This window comes from Aedes albopictus, chromosome 1 (assembly GCF_035046485.1).
Source record: "Aedes albopictus strain Foshan chromosome 1, AalbF5, whole genome shotgun sequence".
In the NCBI taxonomy this organism is placed as follows: domain Eukaryota; kingdom Metazoa; phylum Arthropoda; class Insecta; order Diptera; family Culicidae; genus Aedes; species Aedes albopictus.
This window is the reverse complement of record NC_085136.1, coordinates 329,066,593-329,079,824: the sequence shown is the minus strand read 5'-3', so window position 1 is coordinate 329,079,824 and position 13,232 is coordinate 329,066,593. Positions and strand designations below refer to the sequence as shown.

Below are 13,232 nucleotides of genomic sequence, written 5' to 3'. Positions count from 1 at the left end.
GAAAAATTGATTGGGGGGAAAAACTTTTCCCCGAGGTTGCACAACCGTATAAGGAAGGTTCCGTGCGATTCGCGCGCGCCTCATTACAGAGCTGTTTCTCCCGTGCTTGGATTCAATTTCGTTTCGATTCTTTTGTTGCCTGGCTGGGCTGGCCCCCAGCCACCTCGCGGCAGCGAGCGAGGAGATTCGAAAACGAGAAGTTTTTTTCCCATGCGCTTTCGCAGCATCTGTTTGCCCATTGTTGCCCTGCTGCCGCCGGAGTTCGCGCGGGAAACATCTTTACAAACCGGTGGAAATCGACCTTATCAGGTGACGATTGCAGATGGCGACATGGCATGGCAGCCAGCCAGTCAAGGGAAATCATCGGAAGCGGAATCGGAGCCATTCAATCCGCGGGATGAAAAGAAGGTGTTTGGAATTAATTTTCTATGACAAGGTTACAAGCTGATTCGGTGTGTTTGTACCAAGTCGCTCTCACGCTAAAACTGCACAGCACTAAAATGTGTAAGACCTACTCATAAGTGCATAATTTCCAGACCACACAAAAATGTGTGACAGTTACACATTCTCAAAAAACAGCTCGTACACTCGTCTAGATGCGAAATGTTGATTTTTTTTTTGTTTTCCAAGGTCACTAGTAAACCTAGCTAGATTGGCGTACACAAATTTTTGCGAATTTAACGATTTTGCGGACACTGGAGCTGATTTTGTAAATGTGCAAGGGTTACACATTTTTGGTGTGGTCTGGAAATTATGCACTTTAGTGCTGAGCGGCGTTAGCGTGCTTGTGAATGGTTGACTGATAGCAAGATGGAACTTCTCATCAATTTGACTTACCTTTTTTATTCCTCAATCACTTAACCTAATTTACAGCTCTATTGTCCACCAGGGCACTGAGTGAGCGGTTCCAATTGGAAGCTGTACATACACTTTGTACAACTCCTAAATGTATTCTATAATTATACATACTATATCAAATTGGTTGCCGTTGCGCTGCTTTCACTTTCTACCCTATCATGGTAGAATGATGAGCACGAGGATGTTGATATGTGGCTGATGGTTGTTCCTGTTTCCAGTCCGATTGGGGGTCCATTATGGGTTGCCGTTCGCCGATGTCCAATTATCCGGGTTCGTTAGAGCCAAGGGCTCAGAAGAGGGCAGCTGCTCTCAGGGGGAAAGAGCCACTGACGAAAGTGCCGTTGTAAAAAGTACAACACTACCAAAAAACCTCGCTATTCAGCGTGAGCGCGGTGCAGTTTTAGATGCTTGATGGCGCGCGTCCTGGAAGGTTAACGTTAACCTAATTTACAGCTCTTTTGTCCACTAGGGCACTGCGTTACTCTCACCGGTCAGACTAAGGCCTGAGTGACCTCTGCTGTACATAAGAGTCGTCTCCACTCTGCTCGATCCATGGCTGCGTGTCTCTAGTTCCGAAGTCTGCGAAGGGTCCGTAGATCGTCCTCCACTTGATCAACCCATCTAGCTCGCTGCGCACCACGTCTCTTCTTGTACCGGCCGGATGACGTTCAAGAACCATTTTAGTCGGGTTGCTATCCGACATCCTGATGACATGACCCGCCCACCGTAGCCTCCCGATTTTCGCGGTGTGGACGATATTTGGTTCTCTTAGAGGCTGATGCAGCTCGTAGTTCATTCGCCTTCTCCAAGTCCCGTCACTGGCACTGCGTGAGCGATTCCAATTGGCTGCACTTACACTTTGTACAACGCCTTCATGTATTCTATTCTTATTAAGTATACTATATCGAACTGGTTGCCTTTGCGCTGCTGTCACTTTTCTACTCTATCCATGGTAGAATGAAGAACACGAAGATGTTGATGTGTGGCTCTTGTTCCTTTTCCAGTCCGATTTGGGGTCCATTATGAGTTGCCGTTAGCCGATATCCAAGTTTCCGGGTCCGTTACAGCATATGCTCAGAAGAGGGTCAGGTTTCAACTGCTCTCGGGGGAAGAGCAACCGACGAAAAATTGCAAGTGCCGGGGCTGGGATCGAACCCATGACCATCCACTTATGAAGTGAACGTGTAGCCACTACGCTACGAGCCTGACAAATCAATGGTATTACCAGGTGTTTTTCATAAAAAATGTTAGTTGGGTAGGCTATCTCAATTACAGGGAAGATTTCGCCGTGACAAACCACCCATCCCCGCTCACCCGTGAATCGCTACCATCTTCTTGGTGAGGTTCATCATTCTCCACAATATTGAGCAAGGTTAGGTTTGTCACCGACTCTGGTCTCGTTTCGCAGAATCTACCACACATACCAAATCTTCCTCCTTCAAGTCTTCCACGTTATCGAAACACTTATATGTAGTACGTCTCTAAATTATAGGAAGGTACATGCTCCGCCAAAACTCATCAGCCAAGTGCTTTGCCAAGTTCCAACTGCTCCTCAAAATCGATCGATAGTCTGTTGAGAGGACTGGAAGTTGATTAACCTCTGATGAACTTCCCAGCAGAAAATGGTTTGGCATTTGGCTTCGATGATCACCGTTCCGAAAGTTACGTCGCATGGTCTAAACAATTCCGAGATTCGTCCAACGTCTCGACTTTATGACATTCCTAATCGATCGAACCATTCTCTCCGAGAATCGAACCAGCTTGTCCGAGATTACATTACGCTGGTCAACTCTGGCGTTCAATCACCGCTCTCTCCTCTAGAGTCGGAGGAGAATAAACGGGCTCAAAAGCTGCTTCAAACCACTACACGCGTAGGGTTGGAAACCGATTCGGGACCTTTTTTTTTTAAGGAAATGGGACTCTAACCAGTTAATGGATAGTATGGGGTGACGCAACGTCGGCTGCACTTCCTGAAGGAACGAACGTTTAGAGAAGGAACAACGCCTGTAGGATAGCGTCCGGCAGCAAATGCGGGAGTACCAGGAGAGAGGCTACGCACATCGTGCTACCGAAGTAGAAGTAGCTAAAACAAGTTCATGGAAGACCTGGTTCCTGCCGCTGGAAGTGTAAACTAGTGTTATCTTGCCTCGCTGCTCGGAGTCTTCTAATGGATCACAACTGGAGATGACCTCACTTACAACGTTGTAGGGCGAGGCAGTCTTGGGCGGGCATGTACTGGATCAATCCCACAGGCCGTTCCAAGAGATTCTACTGGAAGATTTGTGGTGTCATTGCCGAAGAAACCAGATATCCTGGACAGGTTGGAAGACTCTCGTTACATCGCAACTCGACGTTTTTGCCTTCCTCATTCACCAAAGTGAACTGAAAGGCTATATGTTCACTCAAAAAACGAGTTTTCGATAGAAGGCTCAGAGCGTCAAGTCACATATACCAATCAACTTAGTTCGACGAATTGAGATGATGTCTGTATGTGTGAATGTATGTATTAGAGTGGGTCAACGTTGTATGGAGAAACTTTAAATTTGATCGTATCAACCCGGAACAAAGCTTTTTCAATCCATATTAGCGTCCGAAACAACTGCGCAAAATTTGGGAGCGAATGGTTGCGTCCCCGTATTCCGCATTGCGATTGAAATTTGTATGGAAGTTAGTATGGGAAAACGTACTTTTTTGCATTTTTCTCATAAATTGAAATTTTTCGTCTAAAACAATCCAACCAAAGACGTTAAAGTATAGCCTAGGATATGCCGAAAAACTTTGCCGAAGACCGCAAAGTGATCCGACGCTTGTGAAAAAAGTTATTCGCCTTGAAAGTTAGACCAAAAATTGAGATTTTATTATTGATGTTATTCCTTTACATGTTAACTGTTAAGCACCACCGGGCAATCTGTACGTTATAACTTTTTTCACAAGTGTCGGATCACTTTGCGGTCTTCGGCAAAGTTTTTCGGCATATCCTAGGCTATACTTTAACGTCATTGGTTGGATTGTTTTAGACGAAAAATTTCAATTTATGAGAAAAATGCAAAAAAGTACGTTTTCCCATACAAAATTCCATACAAATTTCAATCGCAATGCGGAATACGGAGAAGCAACCAATCGCTCCCAAATTTTGCACAGTTACTTTGTACGCTAAAATGGGTCGAAAAAGCTTTGTTCCGAAAAATCGACTTTGTTGACCCAGTCTAGTATGTATGTGTGTATGTATGTGTGTATGTATGTATGTGTGTATGTATGTATGTATGTGCACAAAAAAGTTCATTCACTTTTAAGGCACTTCTCATTGGTCGTTTTTACGGATTATAGCTCGATTCGAACCGGAGTTCTACCGCATTGTTTGCTATTTAAAATGGTTTGGATCGGTTAAGGCAGTCCGGAGTTATGGTCATTTCACTGATCCGGACCAGCACCGGTAGAACTGATCGTATATAAAACTGAACCAAGCCCCATCATACGACACATCAAACTGCGGCGATTTTTGTAATCTTTAGCATGGTTGACGAATTTTGTGCGGAAATCAACACTGGAGACCAAAACTTTCACGATGTCAGCCCAAAATTCAAGATGGCAGCCTAATATTCAAGATGGCGGCTGTTTAATAGTTGTAGGCTCTGAAACCATGCAATATGGGGTATATTTGGTGTGGGGAAGATGAGTCCAACAATGGAGACCAGAATATCCAAGATGGCGTCCTTAAATCCAAGAAGGCAGCTCCAAATTTAAGATGGCTTCTAATTGATGAAGTTTTCGGCTCTAGAACCACGCAATAATGGTGTATTTGGTATGGGGAAGATGTCTGGACTCCAAAAATGATGACCAGAACATCCAAGATTGTGATCTAAAATCCAAGATGGCGGCTCCAAATTCAAGATGGCGTCTGTTTAATGAAGTTTTAGGCTCTAGAACAATGGAATATGGGTATATTTGGTATAGGGGAGATGTCTGGATGCCAAAAATGGCGATCAGAACATCTAAGGAGCATCCATAAATGACGTAGCTTTTTAGGCGGGAGGGGGGAACCTGGGATTGTGTGACGAATTATGTTTAGGTATATAAAATATGCTACGAGGGGGGAGGGGGAGTAAAAACTCGGGCTAAAATGCTTCCTCATTTATGGACGCTCCCCAAGATGGCAGTCTATAATCCAAGATGGCGGCTCCTAATTCAAGATGGCGGCTGTTTAATGGAGTTTTGGGCTCTACAACCTTGCAATCATAAATATATAAAATCCCAGAGTTGTCTGTCCGTAACGCTTTGAAATGTTTCATTGAAATGTTTCACCATAGCTATATCAAACTTTTTAAAATTTCGAGAAATTTCGGGAAGTTATTGGACTTTTCAGATATAATAATGAGAAGAACATTCTGGAATGTTGTGGAACATCAAAATGCTTAATACTTCCGAGAGCTATCTGGAAGTTACTGGAAGTTTCAGAAAAAAAATAACGTTCTGAAATGTTCTGGAGTATCAAACTTCTTAAATTTTAGAGGTGTGTACTTGAAAGTATACTTTCAGGCGTTTTTGATTTCTAGAACATTCTCCCATTCAATGGACAAAAACCCTACAACAGTCGTCTACGGTTAAAAAGTAGATACATGATATAATAAATCCTAGCGCTTCTGATAAGTCCAATGCCGAGTGAAATGTTTCACATATTTATTGATACACTGCACAGTGGTCCACGAACCAGATTTACGAGGAAAGATGCATTCAACGCCTTCAAATGAGTTTTAAGGCAAATATGCTCTTCTACAAAGTTGTTCCTAATAAAAAGGCCCTCTTTAAGATGTGCATGAGAATTAGGTTGGTCCATATTTTCAAAGAAATTGGTAACCAAACTTTTTTATTTACAAGAATAACTGTATACATTCTTCAGGAAAGTTGAAGATCTATCAATTTTAAGCAAGTTTGCTGAAGACACTTTTTATGTAGCTTTAAAATTGATCGATCTAGAGGTATTTTTCTGAATAAGCTTAGAGTGGTTCAAGAAAAACCGGTTTTCTGGCGTTAATTTTTTCATTTTAGATTTTTCATCAAAGTCGCCTGTTCACGCACATAGAGCGACGACGGTTAATCAATCCCGGTATCGTGGGCGCGCGGTGATATTACGTACGAAACACTATTTACTTTCGCGGTCAGTGAACTATAACACACTTTATTACGCAACAAACTACAGTGTTTATTTCGGATAACCGATCGCGGCGGAGGTTTATTTTCGACTAACTGCTATGCTCTTATCTACTGCCTCTGCTGAGTAGAAGTAGGCACGATCGGGAGGCGATCGGTATCAAAAAGCCTATTGCATATCGCGTACGGGCAAAGATGTGTGGCTACAACAATGTTCTATAGTGTGGACGTGAGTGACCACACACTAGGGTGGTTCATGGAACACAAATTGATTATTCTAATTTTACCTGGCGCAATCATATGCCGGCTGCCTTGAAACCAGTGGATTTCAACTAATTTGATAACCTAATTAATGAAATTTGTTCCTAGTCTAGCCTAAGGCTCTAATTGAAGATATTGCTAAGGGTCTAATTCAACGTATTCTCAACAATCATTCTCTTCTTCTCTCGGTACTTCTGTTCCGCGGGGAAGGTCCACGGACATCGATGGGATGGCTCCTGGGTGGTCGACTGTCGGCGACGAGGACGGGCTTTCTCCGGCTCGCTCTCGCTGCTGGTCTTCTTGGATAGCCGTACTCGGACGGCTCGGAGGCGGTAGATGGCATGTGCTTCGGATTTTTCGTGGGGGAGGTTCGACGGATACGGCTGGTTGATCTTCGGGAGATACCGCGACTTGATTGCTGACGACGAAATCTACGGTGGTATGCCGGTGGTGGATTCTTCAGTGGACTTGACGATGTGGACGGTGGTTCGAGCGAGATGAGCATCGATCGCTAAGAGGATTCTTCGGGGTGTCTTGGGGTGTATTTCGGTTGTCCTGTGGTAGTCCGGCGGTTGTCCTGCGGGTGTCCTGAAGTCGTCCTCGACGACGAGGAAGGGCGTCAACGTTGCTGCAAATGAGAGGGTGCTTTTTCACTTGGATTTATGTACAATACAACAACTTGCCTGGAGCGGAGGCCTCCGTGGCCTCCGCGGCCGCTACCAGCGGCGGTGTGGATGTCCAATCGGATGAAAACGTGGTACGATACTGACCAAATCCGGGTGTCAAGGCTGAACCAAACGGTCGCGGCGAGCTCTTGCCGCATCTCGGGCTGATCCGGCAACTATGACGACGGTCGATGAGTTGGCCAAACTCTAACTGACGCTACAGCATGCTAAACCAGCGGTGGTAGTCAGGTTGTACCTCGACGAGATGGAAGTGATTAGGTTCGCAAAATAACAGATCCGATGGACTCGGAACAAACGGGTTGCTCGAACTAGAGCTTCGATTTGACTGACAGGACATCACAGGACTTCATTACTGGACTGGACGCTCACGACTACCTTCACCAACAGACGATTGTACCTCGAATCGGTGGACTTATGGAAAGGCTCTTGGGCGGAAGATCGGTTGGCTCCAAACAATACGTTGTCCCGGAGACCCGGGACGGGTAGAACGACGGCTATGGGGTATAAACATTCCTTAAGTTTTTTGAAATATTGATAAAATACATAACTTACTGGGATGCGGAGGCCGCAAGGACCTCCGCGGGTGCCGAAGCACCACCGGTGGAGGCGAATTATGCCTCATCGCTGGTAGATGTTGCGTTATCCCTGATTGGAAGGACGCAAATCTTCGAAATGGCTCGTCGGAAAACCCCATTTGCTGTGCGCACGTCTACCACGCGGATGTTATCGTCGGAGCCTCTGAATACTTCGGTAACGCGGCCGAGGTTCCACTTCAACGGCGGAAGCCGCTCGTCCATCAGCAGAACCATGGTTTCAACGGCGATGTTATCCCGCTGGCGGGTCCACTTGGTCCGGTTATGCAAATCGGAGAGGTAAAGCGTGCTCCACTTCTTCCAGAGCAGCTGGCCGTAGTCCTGCGCCCTTTGCCAGACGGAGAGACGGTTAGCTGGAACATTCTCCAGATCGGGTTCAGCAATCGCCGTCAGTGGACGTTGAACCAGAAAATGTCCTGGCGTAAGCGCCTCGAAGTCTCCAGGATCATTGCTGAGTGGTGTGAGGGGCCTGGAGTTTAGAACCGCTTCGATCTGGGTGAGCACCGTCTGCATCTCGTCATACAGGAGAGTCCGAGTTCCGATGATCTTCTTGAAACAGTTTTTGAAGCTTTTCACGGCTGCTTCCCACAGACCACCGAAATTAGGCGATCTGGCCGGGATGAACTTAAACTCGATTCTCTCATCCGCGGCGTTGCTGGCTACAGCGTTTTGGAATTGCTGCTGCTCGAACAGGTTTAAAAGCTGCCGAAGTTCCCGCCTGGCTCCAACAAAGTTCTTGGCATTGTCGCACATGATTACGGCTGGACGTCCTCGACGGGCCGTGAAACGCCGCAGGGCCGCTAGGAACGCGGCCGTGGTGAGGTCGGCGACTAACTCCACGTGAACGGCTTTAGTGACGAGGCAGACAAATATCGCTACGAAGCACTTGACGGGAGAACTGCGACGCTGTGGGTAGGTAACCAGAAACGGGCCGCAATAATCTACACCGACCTTGAGGAACGGTGGTGCCGGGTTGACCCTTTCAGGTGGCAGCTCTGCCATCAGCTGTTCCTGGCATCTTGGTTTGATTCGGAAGCAGGTAATACACTCATGCAGGACCTTTCGCACGAGGTTCCGAATGCTCGGGATCCAGAATCGTTCTCTGGCGCTTGCAATGACGACTTGTTGTCCGGAATGAAGCATCTTTACATGGTAATGACGAACTACCAACGTGGCGAGGGGATGACGGTGATCGATGATCATTGGATGCTTCCGATTCTCGGAAACCGATGCGTTCCGGAGCCGGCCGCCAACGCGGAGTATCCCATCCCGTAGTTTGGGATTCAAAGACGATATTCTGGACGACTGCTTCACCTGATCCTCCCGGGACAGACTTGCAATCTCCTCCGGAAAACATTCTTCTTGCGACAGACGAACCAGCTGCAACAGGGCTTCTTCGTATTCTTGCGTGCTGACTGAACCGAGTTTCCGGGCATTTCGGTTAGCTCTCTGGGCGTTGTGACGGAAGCGACGCATCACCGCTACCAGTCGGACTAGAGCGAACAGCGACGAGCGGAGCGAAAAAATCTCGTTCGGAGTTGCTGCCTGCAGCGGTAGGGCTACGGACTTTCGTTCTTCAAGGGAAGCAGGATCGAGCTGTTCAACGTCGACTTCGGAGTTCTCCGGCCAGAAATTCCGACCTTGACGCAGCCAAACTGGACCATTGAACCAGAGGGAGTGATATTCCAACTGCGTGGCCGAAATACCTCGCGACAGTACGTCTGCTGGATTTTCGATGCCTGCGACGTGATTCCAGACTCCACCTTTCGTCAGATGCTGGATTTCGGACACCCTGTTCGCGACGAAGGTCTGCCACCTGGATGGTGTGGACGCAATCCAATGCTTCACAATGTTCGAATCTGTCCAGAAGAACGACGGAATTGTCAATCCAGTGGCTTGGCTGATCTTTTCGAAAAGATGGCTTAACAGAAGAGCGGATGAAAGTTCCAGTCGGGGCGTCGACTGCTTGCGCTTCTTCTTCTTCAAGTCCTCCAATGGCGCGACTCGTGACTTGGACATCATCAGCTGAACGCGCACAGAGCCATCATCGTAGCTGCATCGGAGGTATAGACACGCGCCGTATGCGCTGTCGGAAGCGTCGCAAAATCCATGCCATTCGATCGTAGTGCACTCCTTGGTGTAACCGACCCATCGTGGAATACGGATGGACTCGAGAGCACTCAAGTTCCTGCGGTACTCCAACCAAATAGTTTGCAGATTTTCCGGGAGCGGATCGTCCCAGTTCACAAGCAACTTCCACAAAGTTTGGATGAAGATCTTGGCTTCGACGACCACCGGTCCTATTAGTCCCAAGGGATCGAAAAGCTTGGATGCATCGGAAATCACAATTCGCTTCGTAACCACCGATGTCGTATTCCACTTTGGCACCGTGAAATAGAAATCGTCGGATGAAGGGCACCAGACAAGGCCCAGCGTCTTCACGGTAGCGATCGACGGCGGGGACTCCATCTCCAATGCAACTCGGTCATCCCGTAGATGCGGTTGCAGCTCGCTCAACACTTCACCGCAGTTCGAATTCCACTTTCTCAACATCATACCGGCAGAATCGGTCAGGTTCACCATCTCCTCCACTAATGCCTTGCCTTCTGCAGGGCTATCGACGCCAGTGATCATGTCATCGACGTAAAAATCCTTCCGAACAACTTTCGCTGCGGTTGCGTGGGTGGATTGACCTTCTTCTGCTAGCTGTACTAGGCAACGTGTAGCCAAAAACGGAGCGGATGCGGTTCCGTACGTAACGGTCGTCAACTGGAACACCTGGATAGGTTCCTCTGGCGTGGCTCTCCACAAAATCAGCTGTAGCTTCTGATCTCGTGGCTGCATTTTGATCATCCTGTACATTTTCGCTACGTCGGCTACTATGCCGATTCGGTGCAGGCGGAAACGAGCGTGTATCGAGATCAGGTCGTCCTGAACAACGGGGCCTACCATCAACCCATCGTTGAGGGAATCGCCGGAGGTGCACGAAGCATCAAATACAACGCGAAGTTTCGTTGTTGTGCTGTCCGGTTTCAATACAGCGTGGTGCGGCAGAAAGTAGCACACTGATCCAGACAGTTCCTCCTCATTCACTCTCTCCATGTGGCCCATCGACGCATATTCCACCATGAACTCGCAATACAACCTCTTCAGCTCTGAGTTCGTAGCGAACCGGCGCTCCAAGCTCATGAAACGACGCTCAGCGCTACTTCGGGAATTTCCCAGGTGATCGATAATATACTCCTTCCTGGGTAACGATACGACGAAGCGTCCGGCTTCATCGCGGGTGGTCGTTTGCTTAAAAATCTCCTCGCATGTGGACTCTTCCACGGAATAGGTGCTCGTTAGACGACAACTTTCGAGCTCCCAGAAACGGGTGAGCTGTTCTTGGAGTTCCGACGTGGAACAAAGCGTAGTGGTCGTTGCAGGTGCGGAGAGTGTGCTGTTGGAGATGCGACCGGAGACGATCCATCCAAAGACAGTGTTCTGGAACGTCGGACCGTCCTCGTTGAGTCTGAACCGCCCATCCTGCAGCAGATCGAGATAATATTCGGCGCCGATGATCATGTCGATCTCTGATGTTCGGTAGAACTCCGGGTCAGCTAAAACGATGTCGGCCGGCAGCTTCCACTGGCTTGTTTCGAACCCTTCGTACGGGAGTGGAATAGTCAGCTTTGCCAAGACGTTGAAGCGTATAATTTCCTCGAAGTCTGAGATGCTGGTAAAACGAGGGCTGACTGTCGCACGAACAGCTTTCTGCGAAACGCTTCCCGAACCGCCAATTCCCTTCACCGCTAGATAATCAGGAAACTCGTCCAGGTCCATGCGGCGACAAAATTCAGAGGTGACGAAGCAATACTGAGAACACGAGTCTAGCAGTGCTCTGGCCAGCATTGATCGCCCGGTGGCATCGCAGATACGCACAAGTGCGGTTGATAACAGAACTTGTCGTGTGGAAGGGTTTGTTTGTGTTGGGAGTGCTACAGTGTGTTGCAGTGTGTCTGAATGGTCTGTGGCGATCTGTGGGTTGGTGCTATGCGATTGTGTCTGTACGATTGACAAGGAAGTGCTGGGTTCGTTGTGGTTTGTGGTTGGTGCTTTTTGGTCTGTTGGTTTTCCCGCCTGTGTTTGCTGTGTCTGAGATGGTTGTTCACTTGGGGGTCGTTTTGTCGTCTGTGGAACGGAGGATTGCGGGTTGACACTGTTGCTTTCAGCGTGAAGCAGGGTGTGGTGTCTCCTCCCACATTGACGGCATGATCCTTTGCTGCAATTCCGCGCCATGTGACCCGACGATAGGCAGTTCATGCACAGGCCATTCTTCCGAACGGCATCGTAGCGCTCCGAGATCTTCCACTTCTGGAACTTCTTGCACATGAACGCCGGATGGAACGCTTCCGAGCAGAAAAAGCACCGGCCGAAGGACGTTGACGAATGGCTGACGCTTACCTTGGGCTTCTTCACTTCGGCGGAGGGAGGTTTGCTCACTCCAACTGATTGAAGAACTGCACAATGGTTCTTCAAAAAGTTCATCAGGTTTCGGTAGGTGGTTACGTTCTTGGAGTTGTGCGACGACTCCCAGAACCGCAGGGTAACACTGTCCAGCTTGGAACAAACCATGTGGACTAGGATAGTGCTCCAGCCATTGGTGTCCTGTCCCAGCTTCTGCAGCATCTGCAGATTCTTTTCAAAGTCGCTGATGAGCTGGCTCAGCGCTTCGTAGCTCTCCTTCCGCATCGGTTCAATGCCAAAGATGGCGTCGAGATATGCCTTCACGATGAGCTTCTCATTGTGGTAGCGCTCCTCTAATGCAGTCCAGGCAACTGCATAGTTTGCTGCGGAAAGTTCAACGGTGCTGACTTCCTGAAGGGCCTCGCCCGTCAACGATGAACGAAGGTACGTGAACTTGTCCATGTCGGTGAGCTCCCGGTTCTGGTGGATCAAGCTTCGGAATGCATCGCGATACGACACCCAGTCTCGAAGTTTGCCACCGAAGGTTGATAGCTTGATCTCGGGCAGTTTCACTCTCGAGAGGGTACTTCCGGCAGCCGGGCCTGACGGCCCAGGACGATCAACCTGCTTCTTCGGACGCCGCTCCATCAACGCTGCCTTGGCCTTGCAAAAACGGTTCTGCACATCACTGATTATGGCTTCACTTTCCTCGTCTCTCTTCTTTGATGCACTCTCCAGCCTCGCCTTTCGAGCCTTCTCTGACTCCTCTGGATCAGGAACTTCATCTTCGGCAACTTCATCCATTAGCACTTCAATTTTATCACGCACATCGAAGAACTCTTTCACAACACTTTCCAACAGCTGCAAACGAACTTCAATTTCTTTTCGATCACGCTCTTCTTCAAAGTCACTGACGAAACTCTCCACTAACTCTAAACTGTTCAGAAGGCGCTTCTCCTTCTTGAGCAAACTTCTCAAGTCTTCCGGCTTCATTGTCACTACCTTGAGTCACTTGTTAGTCCACCAAAGTCACTGTTCAAAGTTATAGCACAGGAAGTTCGTTTGCACTGATCGAAAAATCACTTCACTTTCACCGCAAGAAGATCACTGTTTGAGCCACTGTGCACTGGTGACAACGTATCGACTCGACGTTCCACGCGCCGCGAGACGAACTGACCAACCCAATGATTGACTACAGCGAAGGGGAATTCAACCAACGGAAAATCAAGCCAACCAG

The 13,232-nt window shown here is 48.2% G+C and overlaps 1 protein-coding gene across 1 annotated transcript; it reads right to left on the bottom strand.

Annotated features, from left to right (window-relative positions):
* Positions 1 to 7,564: 7,564 nt before the first annotated feature.
* Positions 7,565 to 12,988, bottom strand: LOC134284020 (uncharacterized). Its single transcript, XM_062842127.1, has one exon. It carries the CDS (start codon positions 12,986 to 12,988, stop codon positions 7,565 to 7,567), a length of 5,424 nt encoding a protein of 1,807 aa, XP_062698111.1.
* Between the last annotated feature and the right edge of the window lie 244 nt (positions 12,989 to 13,232).

Excerpts from the sequence above, each read along its gene's own strand:
- LOC134284020 (XM_062842127.1), bottom strand. The coding sequence starts at position 12,988 with ATGAAGCCGGAAGACTTGAGAAGTTTGCTCAAGAAGGAGAAGCGCCTT.